The sequence below is a fragment of the Crinia signifera genome, chromosome 6 (assembly GCF_055691185.1).
Source record: "Crinia signifera chromosome 6, ASM5569118v1, whole genome shotgun sequence".
In the NCBI taxonomy this organism is placed as follows: domain Eukaryota; kingdom Metazoa; phylum Chordata; class Amphibia; order Anura; family Myobatrachidae; genus Crinia; species Crinia signifera.
The window spans coordinates 104,081,058-104,093,762 of NC_139222.1; the positions used below are offsets into that span (position 1 = coordinate 104,081,058).

General features: G+C 43.4%; 1 protein-coding gene across 5 annotated transcripts in view; it reads left to right on the top strand.

The window, feature by feature from the left end:
- The window catches only part of RTEL1 (regulator of telomere elongation helicase 1), a 97,169-nt gene that overhangs the window by 47,313 nt on the left and 37,151 nt on the right, over window positions 1–12,705 (top strand). For all 5 annotated transcript variants that reach the window (XM_083146680.1, XM_083146678.1, XM_083146681.1 and 2 more), the window contains exons 24-30: window positions 3,191–3,314; window positions 3,478–3,652; window positions 3,740–3,894; window positions 3,982–4,077; window positions 4,711–4,918; window positions 5,214–5,336; window positions 5,432–5,527. In XM_083146680.1, coding sequence (XP_083002806.1) covers window positions 3,191–3,314; window positions 3,478–3,652; window positions 3,740–3,894; window positions 3,982–4,077; window positions 4,711–4,918; window positions 5,214–5,336; window positions 5,432–5,527 — 977 coding nt within the window. The remainder of the gene's footprint in view (window positions 1–3,190; window positions 3,315–3,477; window positions 3,653–3,739; window positions 3,895–3,981; window positions 4,078–4,710; window positions 4,919–5,213; window positions 5,337–5,431; window positions 5,528–12,705) is intronic.

The window sequence follows — 12,705 nt, forward strand, 5'->3', positions numbered from 1 at the left end:
TAGGTGGTCTTCTGTTGATAAGAGACCTTTTTATACAGAACTTAATAAAAGTAAAATTTTATGAAAAAATTGATTCTACGTGCACCCTGAAAGAAACTTCTTTTTCTCTGTGGGTGTTTAGGATCTGATTGGTTGCCCATAGCAACATCACATGTGAAGTAGAATACACATCTTAGTAAATTTCCCCCAATGAATCCGCAGAGAAATGCAAGTGACTGTCTTTTACTAATTTGCTGTGTAATGGGGAAAATTGCCCCAGTCTGGGTTGGACAGGGCAGTGTTGGTAACTGTATGGCGAATGAACTACATTCCTTCAAAAGACTCCTACCTCCGTGATGAGAAGCACTACACTCTTCCTTTTGCCCTGGATTGTCGTGAAGTTTATTCCACTAAACATATTAATATTGTGCGTATTAATTTTTATTTTGACGCTTTTGGTTTAATGTGCACATCTTTAGCGGAGTACACACTTGATGACACAGTAGACACTTGAAAATAGGCTGCACAATATATCTACACAGACCGCTCAACTGGGTGGGCATTTAAATCTCCCCACCGCAGTTACCATGTCATTCAAGGAAATTTGCAAGAGTTGCTGTGAACTAACCTTTTAACAATGCTAGTTTATTTTCTGGAGGACCACAAACTATTCTGTACTATTTTACTGTTCGAAAATGCAAATGAAGAGTTCACTTAGGATGTCTCTGGGATTTCTTAGGAAATGCATTACCTTGACATCGATAAGAGGAAGCTTGTGGTCAAGGGTTAAACATACTGTATCTTTTTGAAAATGTTATTCCTGTTCTGTAGAAGTCTTCTTGCTTATCTATAATATGCGTTCTTTCTGTTCCTGTGAAATTGTTCACGTGTTAGTTTTGTGACGCATTGCCCTTTTTGATGGCCTCTGATAATATTGGCTGAGGAAGTAGTATGCAGATCTCCACATGTATGGGTCATTGGGTCGTCATGTGGAAGGTCGACATACATTGGGTCAACCATTGAAGGTTGACACCTTCAAAAAGTCGACATGCCTTTAGGTCGACGGGGTCATACGGTCGACACATGCATTCGTTCAACAATGGGAAGGTTGACCGTTAAAAAGGTTGACACTGTTTTAAAAAAAAAAAAAAATTGTACTGCATGTCTGCACAGTCGACACACTGAAAAAATGCACCCTGTCCCCTCGCATGGCTCACTATGCTCGCCACACTCCAGACTCGGTGTCTCGCTACACTCGGCACTCTATTCTAGTCTCCATTCACGCCCTACTGGATGGCAGGGCATGAAATACTGCCTAATGCATGTGTCAACCTTATGACCCTGTCGATCTCTAAAGGCATGTTGACATTCTGAAGGTGTCGACCTTCAGTGGTCGACACAATGTATGTCAACCTTTCTCATTGCGACCTAGTGATTGTATACCATCCCCACAAGTTTAAATTACCATGTAGATATCAGGAACGGAAAAGTTAATTACAGTGAACCTAATACTAACGTTGCCCAAAGCCAGCCCTTTATCTGCCCTAACAATCCAGGTTTTCATTCTCTACTACTTGCTTGAATCTGCCACTAAATGCCAATACTGCAAACATGCTCTTCAATGTTCATGCTTTCTCTGTAATTCAGGCAGGCCACTTTGTAATTAATTATCCGCATTCATTTTAAAACTTGTCAAATATGGTTTGATAATTTTATCTCTTGTTACAATCAGGGCTTGGGAAAACCAGTTGCAATGAGGTCTAAAAATCACTTGCGTAAATCAGAACATTTGACTTTTTCACCTCTGTACGCTGCAGTTTATTGCTGCGTTGGAAAAAGAAAGGGGGGGGGGGGGGAGTTGTCATATACACACACCACATGGAAAGCCTGTGTTTATAACTCTGTACCTTGTTTGTCCCTCTGTAGGACACCTTACAGGCTCAGCTCTGCCTCTAATAAAAACCCTCCCATGATGAGACTGCTGCTGTCCTCCATGGGCCTTTGAAGCATGTGATGAGCTCCACCAATCATAGCTCAGCACAAGCCTATCAGCCTCTGACCTCTTGCGCAAAGTCTCATGGGCCTTAGTCAACTCCCAGTAATGCACTGCACACTTGTGCCATCAGTGTGCCTCAGCACCCTCCCCTTAATCTGACTCTGGAACTGCGTTAGCCTGGGAGAAAAGAAAGCAGTATTAAGGCAGCAAGTGAGGGAAAGGTGTTAGTGATGAATTTGCTTTTAATAAAGTTTTGGGTTCATGATACAAAATTGAATGTAAATTATTCGGTGGTATTGATGTAGAATAGAACTGTCTTTGAAGGAGAATTAGTGGAATTGATGACTATAGAGGGTTAAAGTGGTTTAGGTGGTGGAGTAGGGAACATTGTAAGGGAATGGAGTGCCCAATAATGATACTGTGAAGGGAGAAGAAGCAATAGTTTCTAACTGTTTTTTTTTTTAAGGGGTGGGGTTGTGTGTATATAAGGGTGGGATAAAGGAAGGAGATAAAGAATATTCTGATGGAGATAGAAGGGGATTGAGAAGGGCTGGATAGATTATCTGTAAAATCTGACTGTTAGGTTGAAAATTTGACCATTTGCTTCAAATTACTGTCAAAAATGGTCATTAAGGCATATGGGATAAATCTGTTTACGATAACCAAATTACCTGACCAACTGTTTTTGATTGTTTTTATTTTTTTTCCTGAGCAAATGGTCAATTCTCATTTGCTCCTGTACATTTCCAGATTTTCGTTCCAAACAGCCATTTATGGGTTATCATGGGGATTGTATGAGATGTAATATCTGTAGAGTGAGCTTTATCTTAAGGCAGGCATGTGCAAACTGTGGCCCTCCAGCTGTTGTGAAACTACACATCCCAGCATGCCTTGCCATAATTTTAACATTCCCAAATAGCAAAACTGTGGCAAAGCATGATGGGACTTGTAGTTTCACAACAGCTGGAGGGCCATAGTTTGGACATGCTTGTCTTAAGGCATTAAGGTCCTCTATTTATCAAATAAATAAATGTTCTATCCCTTCTGTTGGTCATACAATGATTTCAAAAAGTTAATTTACAATCTAAAAATAGAATCATCTGCACATTGCAGCTTGTTACAAAAAGTAGCACTGGATAATGGACAAACATATGTTTTTGAAGTAATGTATCATGTCTTTTGCATTGACATGGGCTATGTTTTCCTCTCCCACAGATTTGGTAGAAGCGACTCTCGCGCACAGTTGCCCTCATGGGTCCGTCCTTACATCCGTGTCTATGACAATTTTGGCCATATCATTCGTGATGTTTCTCAATTCTTCCGTGTGGCACAGAAAATTGTGAGTTCATTTAGAGAACCAAGAATTCCATTATTAAACGTAGAGCGACATTCATTTATATTAATAAGTTGGCTTTCTGACATGGACAGGAGCTATTCATAGATATTCAGCTCTGTAGAATGGCATCCAAGTGTTGACAATTAACCATTTATCTACTTTGTAGATGCCACTTCCTGTGCCACGCAGCATTCACAAGGAAGGAGGCCCTCCTTTGTCCACATCTGACTCCCCTTCACAGTCCCAGCATTCTCATTCTGCGTTTAGAACCCGGAATACCCTAACAAAAGCAAAGACCCTAGACTCTCATGTGCCAAGTCTGAAGAGGAAAAGAGATGATGGTGAGTCTGTGGCAAGGGATGTACCTTCACATCCTTGGGGTGTGCGTGTCTAAACTGTGTCTCTATTTTATAAATAATACATGACAGGCTGCGCCATGGACCCATCAGTGGGAAGTGTCTCTGGCTTATGTGAGGGTTATGAGCAGAATGCAGATGTTTCCATTCACCGCCCTGCTGGATTACTGGATGCATTGGATCACAATGAGAAGAAATTGCATGGAGAGCCGAACTCTGATGAGAAGGTGACAATGACAAGGTTTTGGTTGTTTTTTTCTGCTCTTAACGTTTGTCATGTGTCTGATACCAAGCATGTCCCTGTGATACACCAGGTTACGCGTATCTCAACGCTGTCTCTGCAGTATGACAAGCGGCTGGCTGAGGAGCAGAGAGGCGGCAAGAAAAAGATAAAGGTTGTTCATAGCCGGGTATGTCCGTTTTCTACAATCTTTGTATCATCTCTCATCTGTTTTTTTTTATCTTGTACTGTAAATGGCACCATCTAGGAGAGAGGTCATTCCTCTTGCTTCCCTATGTGAATGTCCTGATGATGTTCCCACCCTGCCGGCTCACTGGGCATGCGTGAGATCTCTATAATCTCACAAGATCAATCGCTCGTAGCCACCCCAGCCAGCAACAGAGCCGTCTCTGCTGTGGTGCATAGGCGAAGACACCTGCAGCTGTCAATATCGATAGCTGCAGTTGTTAGAATGGTCAGTGCTACTGACCGTTCATACATTGCCCTGATTATCTTAAAGATAGCAGAGCTGATTATGACAGGCACATAGCACCCCTGTCCTTTAGCACCAATCATTGCATTTATATATGGAGGAGAAGCGGTGTCGGCACACAACAGTTTGATTTCTTCCAGTGTTCTGACTTGTACAAAGGGGAATATAGGGCCTAATTCTGACTAGATTGCAAAACACATTTTTTTTTCTCTAATGAACAAAACCATGTTGCACTGCAGGTGGGGCAAATGTAACTGCATTTAACAGCAAGTGACAAGTAAAAGTTATGTTTTACATATGCTGTAAAGCCCCATGCCATTTCTTTCTCAGACCATGGAAGAAAATTCTCCTCCTAACAGGAAAATGAGCAGTGCCTCCATGTTCCTGCTGTCTGTGAAGCAGTGTCTTAGTCAGGAGAACTACAAAGTCTTCATGGCCGCCTTGACCGACTACAAGAAAAACGATAACCTGCAGAGCCTCATTCCTCAGCTGTGTGCTCTCTTCTGCCAGGACCCTGGGAAACACAGCCTAATACAGGGTGAGAGTCTGTAACTGCTATGCTATAGCCTCCAGTTATATGTTGCCTTCCAATCTCTCTGAGTGCCAGGTGCACTAAGCTTCAAAAGTGATGAAATGGAGAGTGATCAACAGCCAGCCAACCTGCTCCTACAGTACATGCCAAGTCACAGTCATGTCAGGCAGGAAGGAGTTGATTGGTTGGTTTATCACTCTCCATTTTATGACTTTTGAAGCTTAGTGCATCTGGCCCTGTTTGTTTGGGAGAGTACAGAGTGTCCGAAAACATTATTTAGTCCATTAATGTATCTCTTCAGGTTTCTACCAGTTTATTAGACCTCATCATAAGAAAGAATTTGACTTAGCCTGTAAGGAATTTACTGGAAGTGGGTGTGGATACAAGCCAGAGCACAGTATACCACGGACTGAGAGAGAGAAAGGTGAGTCCTTCGCGCTGTTTTAGTTACTCTTACTTACAAATATATTTTAAATCTCAGCCCATCTTGGTGATATCCATTAATTAATTTATATACAGAGCAAGCTGCTACTGGATCAAAAGTCACCTTCTCAGAGAATTCAGCTGAACACCTGAACCATGGTGGGGGGCACCTAAGTTCTGAGTCACTGAAAGGTAAGGGATGCTGTTCTGGGATTATGGAATCAGGTAGGGGGTCATTCAGTTCTGTTATTTTAAAGCCGTGTAGTGCATGAACTATGATAACCTAATGCAATAAAAAAAAAATTCATGTTTATTCGTCTTCAGAACTTTAATGTGTAAAACTAAAGACGTTGTAAACATGTCCCCCTGAATGGACATCATGCATCTGTCACACAAAATATATCCCTGTTATTATGGAACAGTATTTTAAACCTTTGTTTTTGAACAAAATGTCTAATTTGTATGCATATTTATGTATATATTCATCCAGAAACAAAAATGTGTGTGGCTATAAGCCAGAGCACAGTATACCACGTATTCCACGAAAAAAATCAAAGCTATCAACAAAGAACCCACAGCCCAGGGGTGTCGGGGATAGCCTGGGGCTTCAGCCCTTGCACTTAGGATCCCTGGAGGAGAGGTCCTCTTTATTGTGGGTTCCCACTCCCCCAGGGACCCCAGCCAGGGCTGATAAGTTGGGGGTTAATGCCACGGTCACCCCTATGTCTTTTGTCCCCTGTATTTTTGGAACCAGGAGAAAATATAGAGGATCCTGAGCAATGTTCCCTCTAATTTTACGAAGGCTTTGTGCAGAAAAAGATATTGGCTGTGCAACTTTGGAAGGAAATGTACATTTTTGTGCGTCACATAACGTATACAGGCCTAGGTTTCGAGTTCTGTTGAGTTAATAAAGCAATTTGAATGTTTACAGACTTCACACACCACAAATATAGACTATAGCAGTGATTTTCAACCTTATTAAACTCGTGGCACACTAAAACAAGATTTTAACCTTTGTGCGCTCAGTTGTAATGTCTGTGCGCGGGCTCGGCGAGTTGTGTGCGCGCGCACATGCGCACAGCTTAGAGGGAACACTGATCCTGAGCCATTTTTTCTCCTGTACTTTGATAACCATGATCGGCTCAAGCAGCCCCGGCCAGTTATGCTTAGGAAGGGGGAACCCCACACCATTCTTTTTTCCAAACATTTTAATTATTTTCCAATGCAGATATTTTCATTTACTTCTGACTTTGCTTCATACCTAGAAAGTTAGCCTTTTTCACAAACCGAATTTGAATGATTTTAATGTTTGGTGTGAATGTTTGAGAAGCACCCTGCACACAAATGCTCAATACACTGCATGCAGGTGTGCTTAGTTTTTATGTGTACAAGTTATATTGTGCCACCTGTTTGCATGATTTGCATACATAAGCTTTGGCCAGTGATTTCCCACTCGGAACATGATTTCAGAGTATGCTTTTTACACAGGCATGCACTTCAACGGAGGCGGTGTCTTAGTGTTGCCACTAGGCTGTTTAAGCACAGCACTGTGCCCTGCCAGACTGCCCTCTGCCTTCCCCACCCATGGGTCTCAGTGTCCAATGGGTGGAAAAAGTTGTGGTTTCCATTAACCCCCAGTGCATAAATGCTGTGCTTGTGAATAGATGCAGTGTGAAGAGTTTGGAGGCCACCCCGTGTGTCTGTAAGTGTTGGGCACACCCCCATGGGGCCACTCACCCTCCACAAGAGATCTTGCCCCTCTTCAGTGTGCAAATGTGTGCCGTATTTACTGCCCACTGCTTTATAATAATGAACAATACTATTTCTCGATTTTCCTCTTTAATGGTGCTAAATAGAGCCATTGTTGATCAATGCTTGAGCAGTGGATGCTTCAAAATCCAACTGATTCTTGTCAATTCAGGCTGGCGATAAAGCAGCCATGCCTTTACACATGTCACATCAAGGAAATGAAACATGGGATTCCACCATCTTTCTGTTTTTCCATTTTGTGGTTACATTGCCACACACCGACCCATGAGATCTTCTCCACCCACATGCACGTTATACTACTTTGTACCTAATCCTGTTGCTAGATCCTTTTGATATCTGGAGAAAATAAAACCAGCAAATAAAGTGAAAAAATGAAATAGAGTGGTTTATCAATATTTCTACAAGGGCTTGGTGCTGGTGAACTATATTTCAGCCATTTCATTTTGACCTTATTGTCTTTTGTATGGCTTTATAGCTGCACAGGAGGCATAGCTTAGAAAGTTGATAGAGGTCCAAAGAAGAGTGCACAATGCATTTATAGTGTCAAAAGGGAGTTTTCAGCATAAAAACGCCTGATACTAGCAGAGTCTCACAGGACATGGGGCCTTATTTTGGTTCATTCTTTCTGACAAAATCCTTCTTAGATGGGCAAAACCATGTGCACTGCAGGTGGGGCAGATGTAACATGTGCAGAGAGAATTAGATTTGGGTGGGGTTTTTCTTCAAAGTGAGATCTATATTGAAGTGTAAAAATAAAGCAGTCAGTATTTTCCCTGCACAGAAACAAAATTACTCACCCAAATCTAATTCTCTCTGCACATGTTACATCTGCCCCCCCTGCAGAGCACATGGTTTTGTCCATCTAAGAAGGATTTTGTCAGAAAGAATGAACCAAAATAAGGCCCATGGTAAGGACTGTTTCTAGAAACTTTAGTAAATATGTTTGAGGACATGTCTTTAGGTTTAATGTCCATCCGTTAATGGTGCAAACATTAGTGATACTGAATTTATAATCCTTTCAAAATCTTGATAATTAAACTCGTGAAAAATGCTGTTGCAATAAGAAATGCTTCACAAACTATTAATAGAGCAAAGTACGTCCTGCCAATGTCTGCTGACACAGATGTGGGCGTTGTAATGGGGCGCATCATTCTGATCAGTTGTAACATGCATTTAATTCACTTGGCGTATTACAAATCACCTACCCCCAGGTGTATATTTTAACTCTTGAGTAGAAATCTTTCCCGAGAATAAGTGTATAGAGTCCATCTTCTTTTTAATATAAAACCGTGTTGGGTTATGCCAAAAAAATTAGACTTACATTTTGGATTGGCTCTTATACCCTATACCTTCATTGCATTGTGGTCTCCCTCCATCCTCAACAGCATACATTTTTGTTTATTTATCATCTTGTTTGGGTTCTTAGGGCCCATATACATTATGCAATATTCTACACGACTGTAACAATTCAGTTCAGGACAATATTGTATAATGCGCACACTCCCGTGCATCTTATGAGACATCGACTGATTATTCTGCATGCAGGCTTAATGGGGAGATATTGGGCGATGCTCTGCACATATTATGATCTTATGTCAGAGCGGCAGATGTATTAAGCCTGGTGAAGAGATAAAGTGGAAGGTGCTAATGCACTAGCCAATCAACTCCTTACTGTCATTTTTCAAACATAGCTGATTGGCTGCTATGTTATCACTTTCCACTTTGTCTCTTCACCAGGCTTAATACATCTGACCCATTGTATAGTGTGTGTACATAAGATGTCACGGATGACATTTAATGGAATCCGGGTTTTTGTCATTTTGAAATTCGCCAATTATCGCACTTTTTAAATTCGCATTTTTTGCTGCAAATTCACATATTCAATGAGGTGTGTATTCCGGGTAAAAAAGTAATGGGCGAATTTGAGTAAATGTGCGAATTTGTGTTTTAAATTAAAAAAAATGGCGTGAGGTCCCCCCTCCTGAGCATAACCAGCCCCGGGCTCATTGAGCCCCCCCCCAGGCTTCACCCGTCCAGGGCTGTCACCGGCGTCCGTGGGCTGTGGACGCCGGCCTGATAGGGTTAAATCAGTCATTGCTTTATGCAGGTGAACTAGAAGTCCCAGAAGACCTCCCCCGCATGCTGGGACTTGGAGAACCACAAGTCCCAGCATGTGGGGCATTAATGGGCCCGCTGGGACTTGTAGTCCACCTGTGAAAAGAATGTTAAAATAAGAGAGACACACAGAAAAGTATAACTTTATTACACCCACAAACACACACCTCACTTTTACACCAATATACTTACCGCACCAGGATCCAGCACTGTCCTCCCTCCTGCAGAGCCAGCTCACCCCGCACTGACAGCGGGGTGAGCCGGATTTCTCCAGCGCAGATATCAGCTGCTAGCGTCTTTGGTTTATTCGTCTACATGGAGACTCATAAGCCAACCACGGCTGGGAAGACATCTGGATGCGAGTTCAGGCGTGACTAAAAATTGCACTTTCAGAATGTGTGATGTGCCGTTTTTCGCATCTCCTTAAATATGCAAATTCGTGAACGTGCGATTTCGGACGTTTTTTGCCTAAAAATCACATTTTCGCATCTTGTTAAATGTCACCCCACATGCCCGTGAGAGCAAGGGGAATTCTATACAATTGTCAAGGGGAAGGGGAAAGGGGATGGTGACCGGTGCACTGGTTTATTTTAGCCGAAAGGTTGAGAATAGAAATGTGGGATTCCACAATAGCAGTTAATTTAAAATTAGCATTAGCCGCTCTGACACGGCCCCGGCAACACAGACGTATCTACGCTGAGAAGTATCTCAGCAACTGCCCACATACGGCTCCGTCATCTGACAGTATATCCCTCACTCTAAATCGGGACAATCAGCACCTGAGAGGGCTATGGTAACATTTACCTATACCAGGACATATATATAGATTTAGTCTAACCGGCAATAAATCTAAAGGTTTACACTGTAACCCCTGTAGCCCCAGTCGATATTGGGACCTTTACTCTGGCTAAAATTATTTTTGTCTTTTTCATGACTATTACTAATTCTGCCGGAGTAACCCTCCTAGTACCGCTCATCCCCCACCACTGTACCCAGTTACAAGTAGGGGGACAGCGGCGTACTACCCGGCACTACTACTAAGGCCCTCTTGGCTACCTTACTATTTCAGGGGCCACTCACCCAGAACCTATCCCTGAAGTACTACCCTGCACTGGAGACTCTCTAAACAGGGGGACACAGGGATAATACTGGGCAGCAGTACCCCCATTTATCGGCTTCCAACATAGGAATCCCCTTTTTGTGCACACAGGCCCGCTCACCTGCAATACCCACAGGGCCCACCTAATTCAATCTGGTGGCAGCCTGTCAGAGGCATTGAAAACATCTTTTGAAGAAGGGTGACGTCTTAAAAAATAAATGTATTAATTCCACCCTGACCAGTAGGTATACAAAGCTGGGCAGCAGCCGCCTGTCACCTAAGGGCCCCCAGAAGCCATCCTCATCTTCTCTGACACTCCCAGGGGAGGTGTTCCCCACAATACCCATAAAAGTCCACCTAGGTGGCAGCTGACCATTGGATTCGAGGGACCTGCCAGACGGGAAGGGGGACCTTCCCTGTCGTGACCAGACCCCACTACCTCTCTGTTTGGGTATATAAAGTCGGTTTGGGAACACCTCATCTAACCCCCCAGGAAAAGTCAGACTACTTTATCTCTCTCCGTTCTACCTCGGTTCCAACACTGACACCAATACCTGTATAGGGACAGGAGGCATAGGAAGGGAGCCGTTAACACTAGCGGGCATACTAAACCCATACCCCACAGGTACTCATAACTGCTTGAAACATTTATCCATGCTCTGCTGCATTTATTTTAGAATGTGTTAAAACACTGGCAACAGTGATGGGGTGCCAATAACTCAGTACCAATACCCCAATACTTTGTTAACACATTCAGTCAACTCCACAATGCGATATGTGACAAATAAGGTACTCTTTACCTAGAACGGCGCCCGCGATTAGCATCGCGGGCGTCGGGGGTAAAAAAATCGCGGCCATCGCATGCACATAAAAAACGGGTGTGACGCGATGCCCGCGATTTCCCATAGGGATCAATGTAAAAAGTGTGATTGGACGCGATTTTTGTGTTAAATGCCTCAATGCCTGCGATTTGGCCATAGGAAACAATGTTAAATGTGCCACAGAGCCCTAATAGTGCCCTTGAACTCTGAAATGGCCCCCACACACTATCCACGTTGGCGTGGAGTTGAGAATAAAATAGTGTGGCGAGCGCAGCGAGCCCCGCGAGGGGACACCTGTGAAGCCCGCGAAGGGACGCGTTTACCTGTGAAGGTATCCGCGTCCCCTCGCTGCGCTCGCCACGCTTCGGGCTCAATGGCTCGCTGCGCTCGCCACACTATTCTATTCTCAACTCCACGCCGACGTGGATAGTGGGGGTATGAAAAGGTCGGAGGACGCGTACCGCCGCCCCTCGCGGCCTCGCTGCGCTCGCCACGCTTCGGGTTGACGTTGATTGTGGGGTGGCGTTAACAATTGTGGGGGCCATTTCAGACTTTAGGGTGACTATTTGGGCTCTGTGGCCCATTTAACATTGTTTCCTATGGAAAAATCGCGGCCATTGAGGCATTGAACACTAAAATCGCGTCCAATCTCACTTTTAACATTGATCCCTATGGGAAATCGCGGGCATCGCATCACACCCGTTTTTTAGTGCATACGATGGTCGCGATGGGTGCCGTTCTAGGTAAAGAGTACCAATGTAAATGTACCAGAACAGTGAAATTGCAACATGTATACGCCCTCCATGGCAGATATAGGACTGTAAATGTGTATGATGGTTTCAGTGCACACATATGACCAACACATTTTCTCTATCTAATAAAAATTGTAGCAGAATCAATGTTGCAAGATTTTGGCAACAAACTCTGAAAGTGTAACACTGAACAGACCAAGTACACATTTTCAATAGGTATCTAGGATTGCTAGATTCCCTTGGCAGACTAGTGGCCTAATTGATTATAAGGGGGTCTGACCTAATTAGGAGGTGTCAAACCCAGCTGACAGACTGCTCCCCCCTCATTCTGCCCCTGGGACCTGCCAGATCTCGCCCCTCTCTCCTTTTCTGCCAAATCAGCAGGAGTATAAGCACTGAATATATCGTCTGAGCTTAATTGGGAGAAGTGGGACCCATAACCGGTAGATATCATTACTGGCCAATACAGACAATTCCCTCGGAATCAATAGAGGATTGTTGATGATCTGCCGCATACACGGAGGTATAACGCATATATTACCGTGTAACATATTTGTCTATATGTATGTGTGTCCATGTCTTGTTAAAATGTTTGTCTAGTCAATTTTTTAAACATGTATTGAATAAAAGTTATATTTTACCATTCTAATTATACCTCTATTGGGGATTGTGGGAACTCGGCTCTGGGTTCCCCTTTTCTCACTGCATTGTACACTAGCAATCAACCAGTAGCCCAATCTTAGCATCCTTCTCATCCACGAGAAGTACCAATCAGCCAACCTGGCATCACAGTAACAAGTGAAGTGTGTGGTT